This window comes from Bombus fervidus, chromosome 18, assembly GCF_041682495.2.
Source record: "Bombus fervidus isolate BK054 chromosome 18, iyBomFerv1, whole genome shotgun sequence".
Taxonomy (NCBI): domain Eukaryota; kingdom Metazoa; phylum Arthropoda; class Insecta; order Hymenoptera; family Apidae; genus Bombus; species Bombus fervidus.
Window position 1 is genome coordinate 268,675 of NC_091534.1, and position 15,783 is coordinate 284,457.

Here is a 15,783-nt window from a genome sequence, read left to right on the forward strand (position 1 = left end):
TCTAAAAAATTATAAGGATACGGATCGTCGTGTTAAAAAGAGCATCTAATAATGGTATATTTATTTTAACGAAAAGCAACAATCGATAGCTGACACTGGCGTATAAAAAACAAAGACTGTATATTCTGTCTGTATATTGTTAATACTATTATAAAACGTTGCGAGGGCAAAAAACGTGTGAAGCAAGATAAATGAAAAAGATTATTTAGTTCAAACGGTGAGCGAATGAGCTGGTAGAGTGAGCTACTATAGTAGGACGTCATAATTTTTTAGGTTGACTGATTGAAAAACGAGTGGATGAATTTGTAATAGAAAAATATATTTAAATAAATAAAGGTATAATTATAAGTATAATGTATAAATTTATGCAGATCCAAACCCCCACTCTCATAGTGTTACAACACAATAGAATCGATAAGAAGCACGTTCATGTATTATTTTTGTAGCAAAAGGACGTTACCCAAAAAGTTTCGTTATAACTCTAGCTAAAGGCTAAAAGGGACATAAATAGAAATCTATTTATTACTTCCTTTGTTCCTAGATCTTGTAACCCAAAACATAATCTATATTCAAGGGCATAATAATATAGACCTCTCCTTGTTTAGAATGTTTTGTTTCACTAAATTCTATTCCTGCGTAATAGCGGTCTCCAGGTCACGGATATACATGAATAAAGATGTAGAGTTTTTCTTGAAGTATTTACTTCAACAGTAACATAACATAACATTAATGACCTAAGAGGTGAATAGTTGTCGGGGATTTAGCAAATTCAAATTGTTCGATTGTAACATTCAAATAAGTTACTGTTTGTTTCCCGTATTCGACCAATTTGGGACAAAATATCATCAGCGAAGTCCGCTTTTTGTAAAATTCTTTTTTGGAGAATTATAATTTTTATTTTATAATTTAAATATTATTTTATCCTTTTCGTAATCGTCACGACGACTTGCTCGTGAGGAAAATTTGCAGCTGACCTAGCTCAGAGTTAGTCTTAGAGCGTTTTGAGCAGCTTTTTTCTTAATTCTCATTCTGCAATCTTGTGAGAATATGCACATATTTTCTATTTGTTAAAATTTTGTTAATAAACGATGTTTTTTATGAAAAGATTATTGAGATGTTTAACAAAGTTGATTAATAATTTTTTGTAGACACTAAAACGGTTAAAAATTATGTGATTTAACTTACTAAAACGATATTCATTTGAAATTTGTTAAATATAGTCGTTTATCGTATTACTGTTACCTGCTACTATATACATGTGTAATTTCTGTTGGTATCTTACCTATGTAAGCAACGTATGTAAGCTTCTAACAAATTTGAAATTACAAATTACTTTCAATTATATACTTGAGAAGTAGTTTGGCTAATTTAAGCAGACGATTTTAATATTAGTAATATGTAATTTTAATATATATTTCAATCATATTTTTGAAATTAATTGTTTCTAAACATTATATGAATGTACGCACGTAATAATGATGAAATATTATTAAGTTTATTCTTACACATAGTAAATACACATAGTTAAAGTTTAATGAAATACAAGTTTAAAATAATACCATTTTTAAATTTGCCTTTTTGAAGATGTATATTTATTTATTTATATACATATATGCATAAGTAAATATATATCTATTTAAATAATACCACAAGATGATCGCGATCGTGACAACGTACACATTCACATCCGGTTTTAAAGTCTAGAGTGGCGTTAGTACGCATAGGTTAATATAGGTTACAGTCGTGTATACAACCGTGGAATAGGTAGTACACGTTAGAATATAACCTGTAAAACACGTGTATAACACGTGAGTAAAATTGCAAACAAAATGAGTTTATTTGTGATAAACAGGTATGTAAAAATGTCCAAAAATATCATACATGTGTGTTAATAAACTTAATCACCGAATAATAAATTTAGTCAATTAAACTATATAAATAGATATTCTATTATATTAATCGTACTCGAGTTTTTAGTTCTAATAGATAGAATATTTATTATTAATATACATATTCTATTTGTTGATAGATACGAGGGTGAAAAAGAAGAAACGAAAGATGAAAGGAATTATTTGTCTGAATTATTAAAAAGAATAGAAGAACGTAAAGTAGAAAGAGCTATTAAAACTAATCATCAAATACAGGAAAGTAGTTCTCAAAATGCACAAGAATCGAATTATAAAAAGAATAAGGAAAAAGCAGAAAATCTGAATAAATGTTCAATGGAAAATATTAATTTGAATGAAAATAGTATATCGAGTGACGTTAATGGAAAGGCAAAAGTACATGTTTCAGAGCTTAGAAAGAATAAAAAGAAGAGGAAATATAGCGAAGGAAGTTCTAATGAAACAATTAAAACTGCAGATAAAACATTGCAAAGTGAAAATACAGATAATCAGGATAATGAAATACCTAATAAATCATCAGACCCGAATGAAACAAAAGAAAAAATATCAGGACAGAATAGTGATTTCATAATTCTGGGTGTAAATAATAAGCGAAGGAAGCGTGAAGTTAAGAGAATTCTGCCAGAATGGTTGGCTAATCCAGAAGTCATATCTATTGATTTAAATAGTGGTCCAACCTTGGAAGACATGAATTCGATTTTAGATTCTAAGCTTATTGAAGTTTTAAGAGCTAACGGGATTAATAAATTATTTCCTGTTCAAGCTAGTATGGTATCTTGGCTAACGAAGTGTAATGAAGATGGGCAACAAAAATGGTGGTTAAGGGATACGTGTGTATCTGCTCCTACGGGCAGTGGTACGAATATACAAGTTATTTATAGCAAATTGAAATATTTACATTCTAGTTTCGATACTTTATCGTGTTTTGTTAATAAGTAATGTTAAATTCTAATTACAATTAATGTTGTTAATGAATATTGTTTCAAGTCAGTTTTCTTTATTTAATTAAACATTGCATGCAACGAATAGATTAAAGCTCCGTATTTAAAAAATTACTTTCTGTCGTGAAAAAAAATAATTTAAGAAATTATTCTCTCTTTAGGTAAAACTCTAGCGTATGTTCTACCAATTGTCCAGGCATTACAATTTCGTATAGTTCCGAAGGTACGCTGTTTAGTTGTTGCACCCGTACAAGAATTAGCTATGCAAGTGTATAAAGTGATGCTTACGTATACTTCGCATACAAATTTAAGAGTTGCTTTACTTTCCGGCGCATCAACATTTCACGAAGAACAAAGAAATATTCGAAAAGAGAGTATGTGTTTATAAAGTTTAAGAAGAAGGTTTTATTTACATTATTTATAAAATACAAAATATTCTCTATAATTTTTATATTTCAGATGATAGAGGGGAATATATCTCTCTAGTGGATATAGTGGTTGCCACGCCTGGACGGTTAAAAGACCACATATTAAAAACTTCGGGATTTTCATTGGATGATATGAGATTTCTTGTAATCGATGAAGCAGATACAGCTGCTGACTGGTTGGAGTATATCCCCGAGCCTCATTATCAAACTCCACGATTAACACTTTCCAACTTACGTTCTAGGTTAGTTTTTAGTTACAATTTAGTTACAGTTATCATTTACCAAGATGATATGTATTAATATAAAGTTGTATTATCTGATATTAAATTTATAGTAATGCATTCATTTTTAAACAGTAAAATTCCAGCACAAAAGTTATTATTCAGTGCAACATTGTCACAAGATCCCGAAAAACTTAATCGGCTTGGACTCTTTCACCCAATATTATTTACGTCTGTTTTGGTGACGGGCAAGGACGATGATGTAAATTTAGATAAAGAAGCGGTTAATTTTATAGGGCGTTATACAAGCCCGGAAGAATTAAAAGAAGAAGCAATAGAATGTGATGCAGAATATAAACCAGTCGCGTTATATCAGTTAATAATGAAGAATGATATCACTTTTAAAGTATTAGTATTCACAAATTCTGGAGGAACTGCTCATAGACTAACTATTTTACTTCAATCACTCTTATCTAAAAAGAATATAGTGGTTGGAGAACTTTCTGCACAACTTGCATCAAAAGAACGTGAGGATATACTCACGAAATTTACAAGTGGAAAAATTCAAATGTACGTTTTGTTTATAATTTCGTTGAAAATTAAGATCAATATTTTCTAAAAATTGTGATATAATTTTATTATACTTTCAGACTTGTATGTTCAGATGCAATAGCAAGGGGTGTAGATATTCCAAATGTACGGTTAGTCATAAGTTATGATCTTCCCAAGCATATTAACGGCTATATCCATAGAGCAGGAAGAACAGGACGCGCGGGTAAATCCGGCACTGCTATAACCATTCTGACACCAAAACAGGTTAAAATATTTAAGCGTATGTTGAACAATGCGCATAAAGTAATACCACGTGTTGAAAAAATCGAACTAAGTGGTATTATAAATGAAATCGATTATTTTCATCATATTGATAAATTAAAACTTGCTCTTGAAATAGAAAAACAGAACTTATTACGTGCAAAAGCTGTTAAATAAAATATAATTTAACTGAAAATTTTTACCTATAACTGAAAAAATTGTCTAATAAATCAAAACCTTTTTCGAACCTATAGAATCCACTGAGTGATCCTTGTAGTAAGTATCCTATTCCAAACACGAGGCCGAATACAGAATTGCTCTATTATCTCTAGTTTTCAATAACAAGAATTTTTATAAAAACACGCGAATTGGTTGATAGCTAATGTTTAAAAGTGCGTAAAACGTTAGCAGATTGATTTAATTTTAAATAGAGATAATTTTTCTGATATCGATATAAAGAATTGTTAAATGTTATAGTTTCAAGTGATTGTAAATTGTCATCGAAGCATAAAAGGAGTCCATGTGCGCAATTTCTATGTATTATTTTTCGGAAAAGTTCTTTATCTAAGACGAATTTTTTATACTGTATTCAATTCTATAGACATTTCTGGAGAAAGAGCCGCCCAAAAAAGATGTTAGAACTGTTTTTAATTCGTACAGGTCGAAAAACAGACGTAAACAGACGCGTATTGCAAATGTACGTTTTGTTTATAATTTCGTTGAAAATTAATATCAATATTTTCTAAAAATTGTGATATAATTTTATTATACTTTCAGACTTGTATGTTCAGATGCATTAGCAAGAGGTGTAGATATTCCAAATGTACGGTTAGTCATAAGTTACGATCTTTCTAAGTATATTAACGGTTATATCCACAGAACAGGCAGAACAGGACGCGCAGGTAAATCCGGCACTGCTATATCCATTCTGACACCCAAACAAGTTAAAATATTTAAGCGTATGTTGAACAATGCGCATAAAGTAATACCACGTGTTGAAAAAATCGAACTGAGTGGTATTATAAATGAAATCGATTATTTTAATCATATTGATAAATTAAAACATGCTCTTGAAATAGAGAAACAGAAATTAATTGTTGAAATTAATTAATTACTGTACGAATGTCTTTTGTATGTCTTTTTATTAAATGATTATTGAGATGTTTAACAAAGTTGATTAATAATTTTTTGTAGACACTAAAACGGTTAAAAATTATGTGATTTAACTTACTAAAACGATATTTATTTGAAATTTGTTAAATATAGTCGTTTATCGTATTACTGTTACCTGCTACTATATACATGTGTAATTTCTGTTGGTATCTTACCTATGTAAGCAACGTATGTAAGCTTGTAACAAATTTGAAATTACAAATTACTTTCAATTACATTCTTGAGAAGTAGTTTGGCTAATTTAAGCAGACGATTTTAATATTAGTAATATGTAATTTTAATATATATTTCAATCATATTTTTGAAATTAATTGTTTCTAAACATTATATGAATGTACGCACGTAATAATGATGAAATATTATTAAGTTTATTCTTACACATAGTAAATACACATAGTTAAAGTTTAATGAAATACAAGTTTAAAATAATACCATTTTTAAATTTGCCTTTTTGAAGATGTATATTTATTTATTTATATACATATATGCATAAGTAAATATATATCTATTTAAATAATACCACAAGATGATCGCGATCGTGACAACGTACACATTCACATCCGGTTTTAAAGTCTAGAGTGGCGTTAGTGCGCATAGGTTAATATAGGTTACAGTCGTGTATACAACCGTGGAATAGGTAGTACACGTTAGAATATAACCTGTAAAACACGTGTATAACACGTGAGTAAAATTGCAAACAAAATGAGTTTATTTGTGATAAACAGGTATGTCAAAATGTCCAAAAATATCATACATGTGTGTTAATAAACTTAATCACCGAATAATAAATTTAGTCAATTAAACTATATAAATAGATATTCTATTATATTAATCGTACTCGAGTTTTTAGTTCTAATAGATAGAATATTTATTATTAATATACATATTCTATTTGTTGATAGATACGAGGGTGAAAAAGAAGAAACGAAAGATGAAAGGAATTATTTGTCTGAATTATTAAAAAGAATAGAAGAACGTAAAGTAGAAAGAGCTATTAAAACTAATCATCAAATACAGGAAAGTAGTTCTCAAAATGCACAAGAATCGAATTATAAAAAGAATAAGGAAAAAGCAGAAAATCTGAATAAATGTTCAATGGAAAATATTAATTTGAATGAAAATAGTATATCGAGTGACGTTAATGGAAAGGCAAAAGTACATGTTTCAGAGCTTAGAAAGAATAAAAAGAAGAGGAAATATAGCGAAGGAAGTTCTAATGAAACAATTAAAACTGCAGATAAAACATTGCAAAGTGAAAATACAGATAATCAGGATAATGAAATACCTAATAAATCATCAGACCCGAATGAAACACAAGAAAAAATATCAGGACAGAATAGTGATTTCATAATTCTGGGTGTAAAAAATAAGCGAAGGGAGCGTGAAGTTAAGAGAACTCTGCCAGAATGGTTGGCTAATCCAGAAGTCATATCTATTGATTTAAATAGTGGTCCAACCTTGGAAGACATGAATTCAATTTTAGATTCTAAGCTTATTGAAGCTTTAAGAGCTAACGGGATTAATAAATTATTTCCTGTTCAAGCTAGTATGGTATCTTGGCTATCGAAGTGTAATAAAGATAGGCAACAAAAATGGTGGTTAAGGGATACGTGTGTATCTGCTCCTACGGGCAGTGGTACGAATATACAAGTTATTTATAGCAAATTGAAATATTTACATTCTAGTTTCGATACTTTATCGTGTTTTGTTAATAAATAATGTTAAATTCTAATTACAATTAATGTTGTTAATGAACATTATTTCAAATCAGTTTTGTTTCTTTAATTAAACATTGCATACAATGAGTAGATTAAAGCCATCTATCTATCTATCTAAAAATTGTGATATAATTTTATTATACTTTCAGACTTGTATGTTCAGATGCAATAGCAAGGGGTATAGATATTCCAAATGTACAGTTAGTCATAAGTTATGATCTTCCTAAGCATATTAACGGTTATATCCAGAGAACAGGAAGAACAGGACACGCTGGTAAATGCGGTACTGCTATATCCATTCTGACACCCAAACAAGTCAAAATATTTAAGCATATGTTGAATAATGCGCATAAAGTAATACCACGTGTTGAAAAAATCGAACTAAGTGGTATTATAAATGACATCGATTATTTGAGTCATATTGATAAATTAAAACATGCTCTTGAAATAGAAAAACAGAACTTATTACGTGCAGAAGCTATTAAATAAAATATAATTTAACTGAAAATTTTTACCTATAACTGAAAGAATTGTCTAATACATCAAAACCTTTTTCGAACCTATAGAATCCACTGAGTGATCCTTGTAGTAAGTATCCTATTCCAAACACAAGGCCGAATACAGAATTGCTCTATTATCTCTAGTTTTCAATAACAAGAATTTTTATAAAAACACGCGAATTGGTTGATAGCTAATGTTTAAAAGTGCGTAAAACGTTAGCAGATTGATTTAGTTTTAAATAGAGATAATTTTTCTGATATCGATATAAAGAATTGTTAAATGTTATAGTTTCAAGTGATTGTAAATTGTCATCGAAGTGTCACGTCCCGCGCTCCGCACGAACCGTAACGAGAACAAGAAACCACTCTATACACAAATCTAAATAAACATACCAATAACCGATTTGCAATTTGAAACCATGTTTACAGTATTTGAAGTGAAAGGCAGTTAAAGCCTCTAAAAGCTATATCTTGCGAAAATTTATCTATGTTTATCTAATTATGTTTTCATAATGATATTGAGACAATTTGAATTGTAAACAAAGTCGTCAGTTGAACAAACGTTGGAGATCTTCCCAAACATTTTCAAAGGAAGGACCCCGACGCTTTTCCATCTCCGACAGATATAAATAAATGTAGCGACTCAGAGAAGTCAGTATAATAATTATCCTTCGTCTATCGAATAACAATATTACCGTTCAAAGAGTTATCATTTTGTCAACCGAAGAATTTTATATCTGTCAGTCAATTGTCAATATCAAAATCGAGCAAGATTTGAATAAATCATTAGATATTGTTAAACTACTTTCAACCAGCTTTAATCCTCTCCCGTGCTAGTATCCCTGCACATAGCAGGTTAGCCGAAAAGTGGAATCGGTTTTCGCCAGTAGCACCAAACTCTAGTCGACGCTACCCGTAACGTTTGAAATAAATAAAAATTTGAAATAGTCCTTGGACTATTTCTGGTGGCAGCAACTACCAATTTCGATCTCAACTTGACTTAGAACAAATAAATACGTAACACGAAGCATAAAAGGAGTCCATGTGCGCAATTTCTATGTATTATTTTTCTGAAAAGTTCTTTATCTAAGACTATTTGTTATACTGTATGCAATTCTATAGACATTTCTGGAGAAAGAACCGCCCAGAAAAGATGTTAGAACTGTTTTTAATTCGTAGAGGTCGAAAAAAAAATATGCTGAGAGAGTATGTACGATATTTCGTCGCCGTGTTACTATTGCTCGTCCGTTTCGTATCATCGCGTTTGGAGCTACTTTCTTCGGAAAAATCTCACTCGTTCATTTTCCGCTCGAAAACGTAGTGATAACTTTTCTTACGCTGGGTTATTGCAAATTCTTGATCATTCAAATTCTTGAACCCATTGACCAACACGCGTGCTATGTTACGTCTCAATCCATATGCAGCTGTTCTGAAACGTGCAGCAATTTTGACAGCAAAGAAACGTCAGGAACAGAAAGATCTTGCTCTAGCAGAGAAGCGTGGAGTAAGTTTAACGTTAAATTGAATAATATTCGTTTAATGCATACAGATTCTAACGAAAATATTTCACATTTACAGATCAAGCTCCCAAAGACTACACCTGCCGTAAAGAGTAAATTACTCCGAGCAAGACGCGCGAAGCAACTTTTGAAATTGAAGGAAGAGAAAAATCAGAGACCCGTGGGTTTTAAAGGACGTCCTATTATGAAGCCGACAGCTAGGATAATTTCAAGACGAATTCAAAGAGCCATTGCAAAAACTCACCCCGAACAAAAAGATACACTTTTTAAAACGTTATAAATTTTTATCAACGTTTGTTGTTCATCCATGAACTTCATTTGCATCGAATAAAATATGGGAAACAACTACAGGAAGATCAGCTTTGTAATTGATGTAACTATATTTCCTACCTTTGACAAACGCTGTATATTCTGTCGAATTGGGATGAATGGGGATTTGATGGAACCCGCTGGCCATGTCCAGGCTAACGAAGTATCTCGCCTTTTGCAATCTCGCGATTTGGTCCCCAATAAGAGGTAGGGGATACCGGTCCGCGACCGTATTTTTATTTAGCTCTCGGAAATCTACGCACAACCTATCCGAGCCGTCCTTCTTCTTTACGAGTAACATAGGGCTCGCGAACGGTGAGTTACTAGACCTTACGATTTTTGCCCTAATTAATTCGCTTATTCGCTCACGTACTATTCTTTGCTCTGCCTCGCTAAGTCTATAGGGGCTTCTTTGTACGGTGATGTTAGGATCGATCAAACGTATTTCTAACTGTCCCGTATTTACGCGTGTACGCGGGAACCCCGTAATAAACGAACTGTTAAATTCTTCGAGAATGGAAATCAATCGGTCTTTATCATCACCGAGCACCTCGGTGTCGACTTCGTTAATATCGATTTTATTTTCGGCGGTTTTATTACAAACATTGACTCTCGATTTTCATTCTCGTACGGCACTCCGCTATTTTATGCCCGAGGATACCACAGTAACGACGTAAATTCGATATAACGAATTCACGGTTCACGGGATAACAGATATATTTTGCTTTAAAGTCAAAGTCGGACTCGACTCACTCCTCGTGATACACTGATCGCTCGATTCACTCTTCACCGATCGTACAGACACACCAGGTCTCTGGCTAATGAGACTGCAAGCAAGAGAATGCCTTTCCGTCACGACGACGCTGCCGAGCAAAAGTATGATGGGTTGTGCCTACGGGCACGAGGTCCTCGGATTCGTCGAGGAAATCCTCCCACAACAGGCGACAGGTATGCGGGCTGATAAAACAAAGGCCGCTTGCCAATCTGAAGGACGTTAGTTAACTAAACCCCAAGATTTACAGCGGCTCCTCAGACTACCTCAACATACTGTGAATGATGCATCAACCTATGGCAACCATCCGTATGTGCCCTTAGAATGTTTAGTCTTGGCCCCAAGGCTGAGAACTCTGACAGATGTCTGTCACGGGGTGAATTCCCCTTTTTATGGACGTTCCCCGGACTCGCCTTCCGCCTTCCGCCTTCCGCCTTCCGCCTTCCGGCCTGTGCGTCTGTTGGACCAGGCTGGCAGCCACCCGGGCTACACGACAGCCACTTTGGCTTCCGGAAGGGACGATCTACGGCCGATGGCATCGGCCGTGTCCGCACCCTCGTCGAGGGGGCCGTGCGGCGCTGACGAGATACGCCGACTACACGTTGGTGCTGGTATGGGGATCAACATGGAGCAGGACCGTCCGTCTGGCGGAACTGGCGGTGGCCTACGCGGTTGCCGCGAACAAAGGGTTGGGGCTGGAAGTATCCCCCGAGAAGTCCGAGGCGATGTGGTTTTGCCGGAAGGCCGATTACGGGACGCCTCCGGCGGACTATCGCCTGAAGTTGGTGGGGGCAGAGATCAGGGTCGGGACCAGTATGAGATATTTGGGCCTAACTCTCGACAGCTACTGGACATTCGGCGTTCACTTCGAGCGTATAATACCGTCGGCCGAGGCGACGGTGAACGCCTAAGGACGTTTGCTGTCTCGGCTAGGCGAGCCCGGTGTCGGCGTGCGTAGGTTGTACGCCAGCGTGGTGCGAGCAAAGCTCCTCTACGGAGCTCCGATCTGGACAGAGGACTTGGCGACAAACAGTCGTGATCTCCGTGAATATTATCGTCGATATGTTTCGGAAGATCATAAGATATGACTTGTACATTTGGAATATCTACACCCCTTGCTATTGCATCTGAACATACAAGTCTGAAAGTATAATACAATTATATCACAATTTTTAGAAAATATTGATCTTAATTTTCAACGAAATTATAAACAAAACGTACATTTGACATACACGTCTGTTTACGTCTGTTTTTCGACCTGTACGAATTAAAAACAGTTCTAACATCTTTTCTGGGCGGCTCCTTCTCCAGAAATGTCTATAGAATTGAATACAGTATAAAAAATTCGTCTTAGATAAAGAACTTTTCCGAAAAATAATACATAGAAATTGCGCACATGGACTCCTTTTATGCTTCTATGACAATTTACAATCACTTGAAACTATAACATTTAACAATTCCTTATATCGATATCAGAAAAATTATCTCTATTTAAAACTAAATCAATCTGCTATTGTTTTGCGCACTTTTAAATATTGGCCATCAACCAAATTGCGTGTTTTTATAAAAATTCTTGTTATTGAAAACTAGAGATATTGGAGCAATTCTGTATTCGGACTCGTGTTTGGAATAGGATACTTACTACAAGGATCACTCAGTGGATTCTATAGGTTCGAAAAAGGTTTTGATTTATTAGACAATTTTTTTCAGTTATAGGTAAAAATTTTCAGTTAAATTATATTTTATTTAACAGCTTCTGCACGTAATAAGTTCTGTTTTTCTATTTCAAGAGCAAGTATCAATATGATGAAAATAATCGATTTCATTTATAATACCACTTAGTTCGATTTTTTCAACACATGGTATTACTTTATGCGCATTATTCAACATATGCTTAAATATTTTGACTTGTTTGGGTGTCAGAATGGTTATAGCAGTGCCGGATTCACCTACGCGTCCTGTTCTTCCTGCTCTATGGATATAATCGTTAATATGCTTGCGAAGATATGACTAACCTTATAACTGAACTTATGACTAACCGTACATTTGGAATATCTACACCCCTTCCTATTGCATCTGAACATACAAGTCTGAAAGTATAATAAAATTATATCACAATTTTTAGAAAATATTGATCTTAATTTTCAACGAAATTACAAACAAAACGTACATTTGAATTTTTCCACTTGTAAATTTCCTCCTTTTCCTTGTAAAGTATATGGCGGCGCAGTCTGAGAAATGAAATAGAGAAAACTTCCGAAGTCCCTCGACCCACACGAGGAATATACAATAAGTTAAAGAGTGTGTGGGATGAGTTTGGCGGCAAATAATAACAGCTGTTACACGCATAATCTTGTCATAAACCATAATCTACTTCTCGATCAAGATGGCTACAAGCTGTCAAGACGTATCAACTGAAGCTCATAATAATCCTGTGGCGACTCATGAATTATAGGACGAAACGAAGCGTGAGCGACTCACGTTGTTGTTGTGCCTCGGATTGAGGATACCGCCTTGACATACAAAATTAGCGCGTGATTATCCTCAGGCAAAAACAATGTCGCCGCTGAGGGCAACCGTCGTTCCAAATCAAATTTGAATCTTTCAACTCCCCAGTGTAGATAAGCGGACACGATCGCGAGCGATCTATTACGAGTTATCTATTGTGAGCGATTATCGAGACGTGCGAGTATCTACGAGTTATTATAGAGTTATCCGCGAGCGATTTATTGCATCTTGTTACATACTTTGTACGAACGTCTATCGACGCTATCAGTTATTTAATTAATTTATTCGAAATACATTTCGACGGTTGCAACAGCAATCGCTCTTGTCATTTTATTATTCCAAACATTTATACATCATCCGCTACAATCCTAAGGAACCGTCATAACGTTTCTTGGGGTTATTGCTCATTGCGATAAAACCCGGGAAAAGCGGGTTGTTTTCCCAACGCCATCCTTGAGTAACCGTTGGTGGAGAATATTCGACAAGAAAAGTAAAGTATATAAAATTTGGAAAACAATAATCATGAGCAGATAAGACAGAGAAAAAGAGGGCAAGAGTAACATAAGATGCATATGAATAGAAGAAAATATTAGAAATTCACAATCACTCTTATAGTGAGGAACTTAGCGTGGAACAAATGATGGCGATTGCGGAAAACATTGATTCTGACAGTCAATAGGGATAACCCTGAAGCAAGAGATGTCTCATGGCCTAAGAAAGAGAGGAGGCTTTTAGTGGGTATGGCGCGGGCTACTGGGTATGCTTAATTGCATGTTCCCCTCTTCGCGCGCAAGAAAAAGGTTATTCTCTGATGAATAGGTATTGTTAGTGTAGGCTGTACTAAATACATTAGGTCTGCTTATTAAAAAATTCGTCACTGAGGGGGATCAATTAACGAGACAATAGCGTATTTAACAAATGAATATGTTTAATAAAACAAATAAATTTCAAGGTGTTGTCAATGAAGAAATCTGTACGGCTGATGAAAAATGCTGTCTCGATAAATTAGTTGCTGTTGATAAGGATCATACCAGAGAAGCTGGATTACATATAAATGAAATTGAAAGACTTTTAAACGACATTGATTTTAAAATGCCTTGATTTTTTGAAAATAACACTATGTATTTTTGACTTTATAGTCTTGTAACTGATGAGAAGGCGAATTCATCACAATGACCTTGACATGATCTTGAATTTATGAATGTCGAGTAAATGCAGGGGAATTATCGTAAACTTTGACATCGGTTCAACGTTTCGCAAGATATGTTGATATTTCTTGTCAGATTATGTGAGTGTTACAAATATATCGTGGACATTTTTTATCCAAAAAGAACACTGCACACTGGCACCGAAGTACCATTTCGGTCTTTATTATTTGTTACTATTTTAAATCGCATCTGCAGTGACAGTCCTATCCGAGCAACCGAGCTAAACAGACTGAGAAACCGCGCGTCAGTGAAACTGCGACAAGCAGTGAATTTAGGAGGAACAAAACGACAACGAACGCTGCCAAATGGTTAGAACTCTTAAATGCCGCAACAAATATCGCCAATCAAAATAACCAACAAAGGTAATCAAATGTACCATGTAAATAAAGCTACAAATGTTGGACCAAAAACAAACAGCTCACAAGAAGCGTAAAATCATACCAGACACAAGCGCTATGAAATTTTCAGATGCAGAAAAAGAACAATGATTACAAGACATCCCATTCCAAAATTCTTTCAGCTCACTGATATAATATGTAGTTATGGATCCGAAAGAAGAATTAACAACCGATATCGCTAAATCACCACCGTTCTACATTCGTGACCAAATAATAGATCCTCTTATGTTCTATAAGAGGATCTATTTTTAATAGTTCTTACTAAAGAGAGCGTGGCGGTACATGAGTCGTCGGAGGATTCGAATCGGGAGCGATTCGTATTGTTGTAGCTTAGAGTTTCAACGCAGTTTTCATTTGCTAGGTTCAAGAATAAACGAACTCCGGACAAAAATATTATCGCCGTTATGAGTAATCGGCAACCGAAATCACGTTTGAACTTTTTGAAAGTCCATCGATCGATAGCGGATCAGTCTTTATAGCGAGCGTTATTACAACCAGTATAGCGAATCAGTGTAACGAGTCATACGGTAGCGTTGAGCGAGCGACGATTATCGATCTCATTACTTAGGTTTAAAGTGATTTTAATATAGTTGACTATTACCATGTTACAATAAGTTTCTTTAATAAACTAACACGTTTAATACCATCTCTGGAGAAAAACGCTGAGTGGCATAGTAATTTAACGACTAACCTCGATAATATTCAAATGAATATTATCAATCGTACCACCTAAATTCGCTTGAAAACTATTTGTTGTATAAAAGAATATTTCAAACATCATTTGATATCGATTTGGCATCGAGCGTAATAACCACTTTTTAAATATTTCTTTTCTTTATCGAGATATGAAAGTTGCTCTGAGCTTTTCTATCATAACGTGTAATATTTGGCCTTGAAATTTCAAAACGTATCGAATACCGAGTAAAAGACTACTAAAGTATATGAGGTCTTCTTTAATTTATTTTCAATTTAAATAATGTTTAAAGTGTTGTCCATTACATTCGATGTAAGTACGCAAACTATTAATGAGAGCGAGTGACACATGTTCGAGCGTTTCCGAAGTTACATCTTTGTATGTTCCAATAATTCGATCCATAGTGTCTTCAGGTGTCGGCTGGCTCCTGATAAACCTCGTTTTTTAAATGTCCAAAGAAAGTAGTCGAGTGGCGCCAGGTTCGGAGATCGAACTGGCCATGGAATTTCTGGTCCACGTCCAAACCATCCATTAAGGAAAGATCGCCGCAACGCTTGATGCGCTTGTCATGCGTAATATACAAGACAACCGTCTTGTTGATACCACGTTGTCAGTGTTTGTAGTCATAAATCTGTTTGTAACGATGATAGTTTTTGGGATATGAGAATGGAAT

General features: G+C 34.3%; 2 protein-coding genes across 2 annotated transcripts; both read left to right on the forward strand.

Annotated features, from left to right (window-relative positions):
* The first annotated feature begins 1,752 nt into the window (after nt 1-1,752).
* LOC139996495 (probable ATP-dependent RNA helicase Dbp73D) lies at nt 1,753-4,487 on the forward strand. The gene is made up of 6 exons (XM_072020865.1): nt 1,753-1,852; nt 2,030-2,763; nt 3,010-3,222; nt 3,308-3,518; nt 3,633-4,067; nt 4,148-4,487. Exons 1-6 carry the CDS (start codon nt 1,830-1,832, stop codon nt 4,485-4,487), a joined length of 1,956 nt encoding a protein of 651 aa, XP_071876966.1. The 5' UTR covers nt 1,753-1,829.
* A 4,577-nt stretch (nt 4,488-9,064) lies between these two features.
* Nucleotides 9,065-9,563, forward strand: LOC139996503 (uncharacterized). Its single transcript, XM_074112153.1, has 2 exons — nt 9,065-9,205; nt 9,280-9,563. The coding sequence occupies exons 1-2, from the start codon at nt 9,101-9,103 to the stop codon at nt 9,499-9,501; spliced, it is 327 nt and encodes a 108-aa protein (XP_073968254.1). The 5' UTR covers nt 9,065-9,100; the 3' UTR covers nt 9,502-9,563.
* The last annotated feature ends 6,220 nt before the right edge of the window (nt 9,564-15,783 follow it).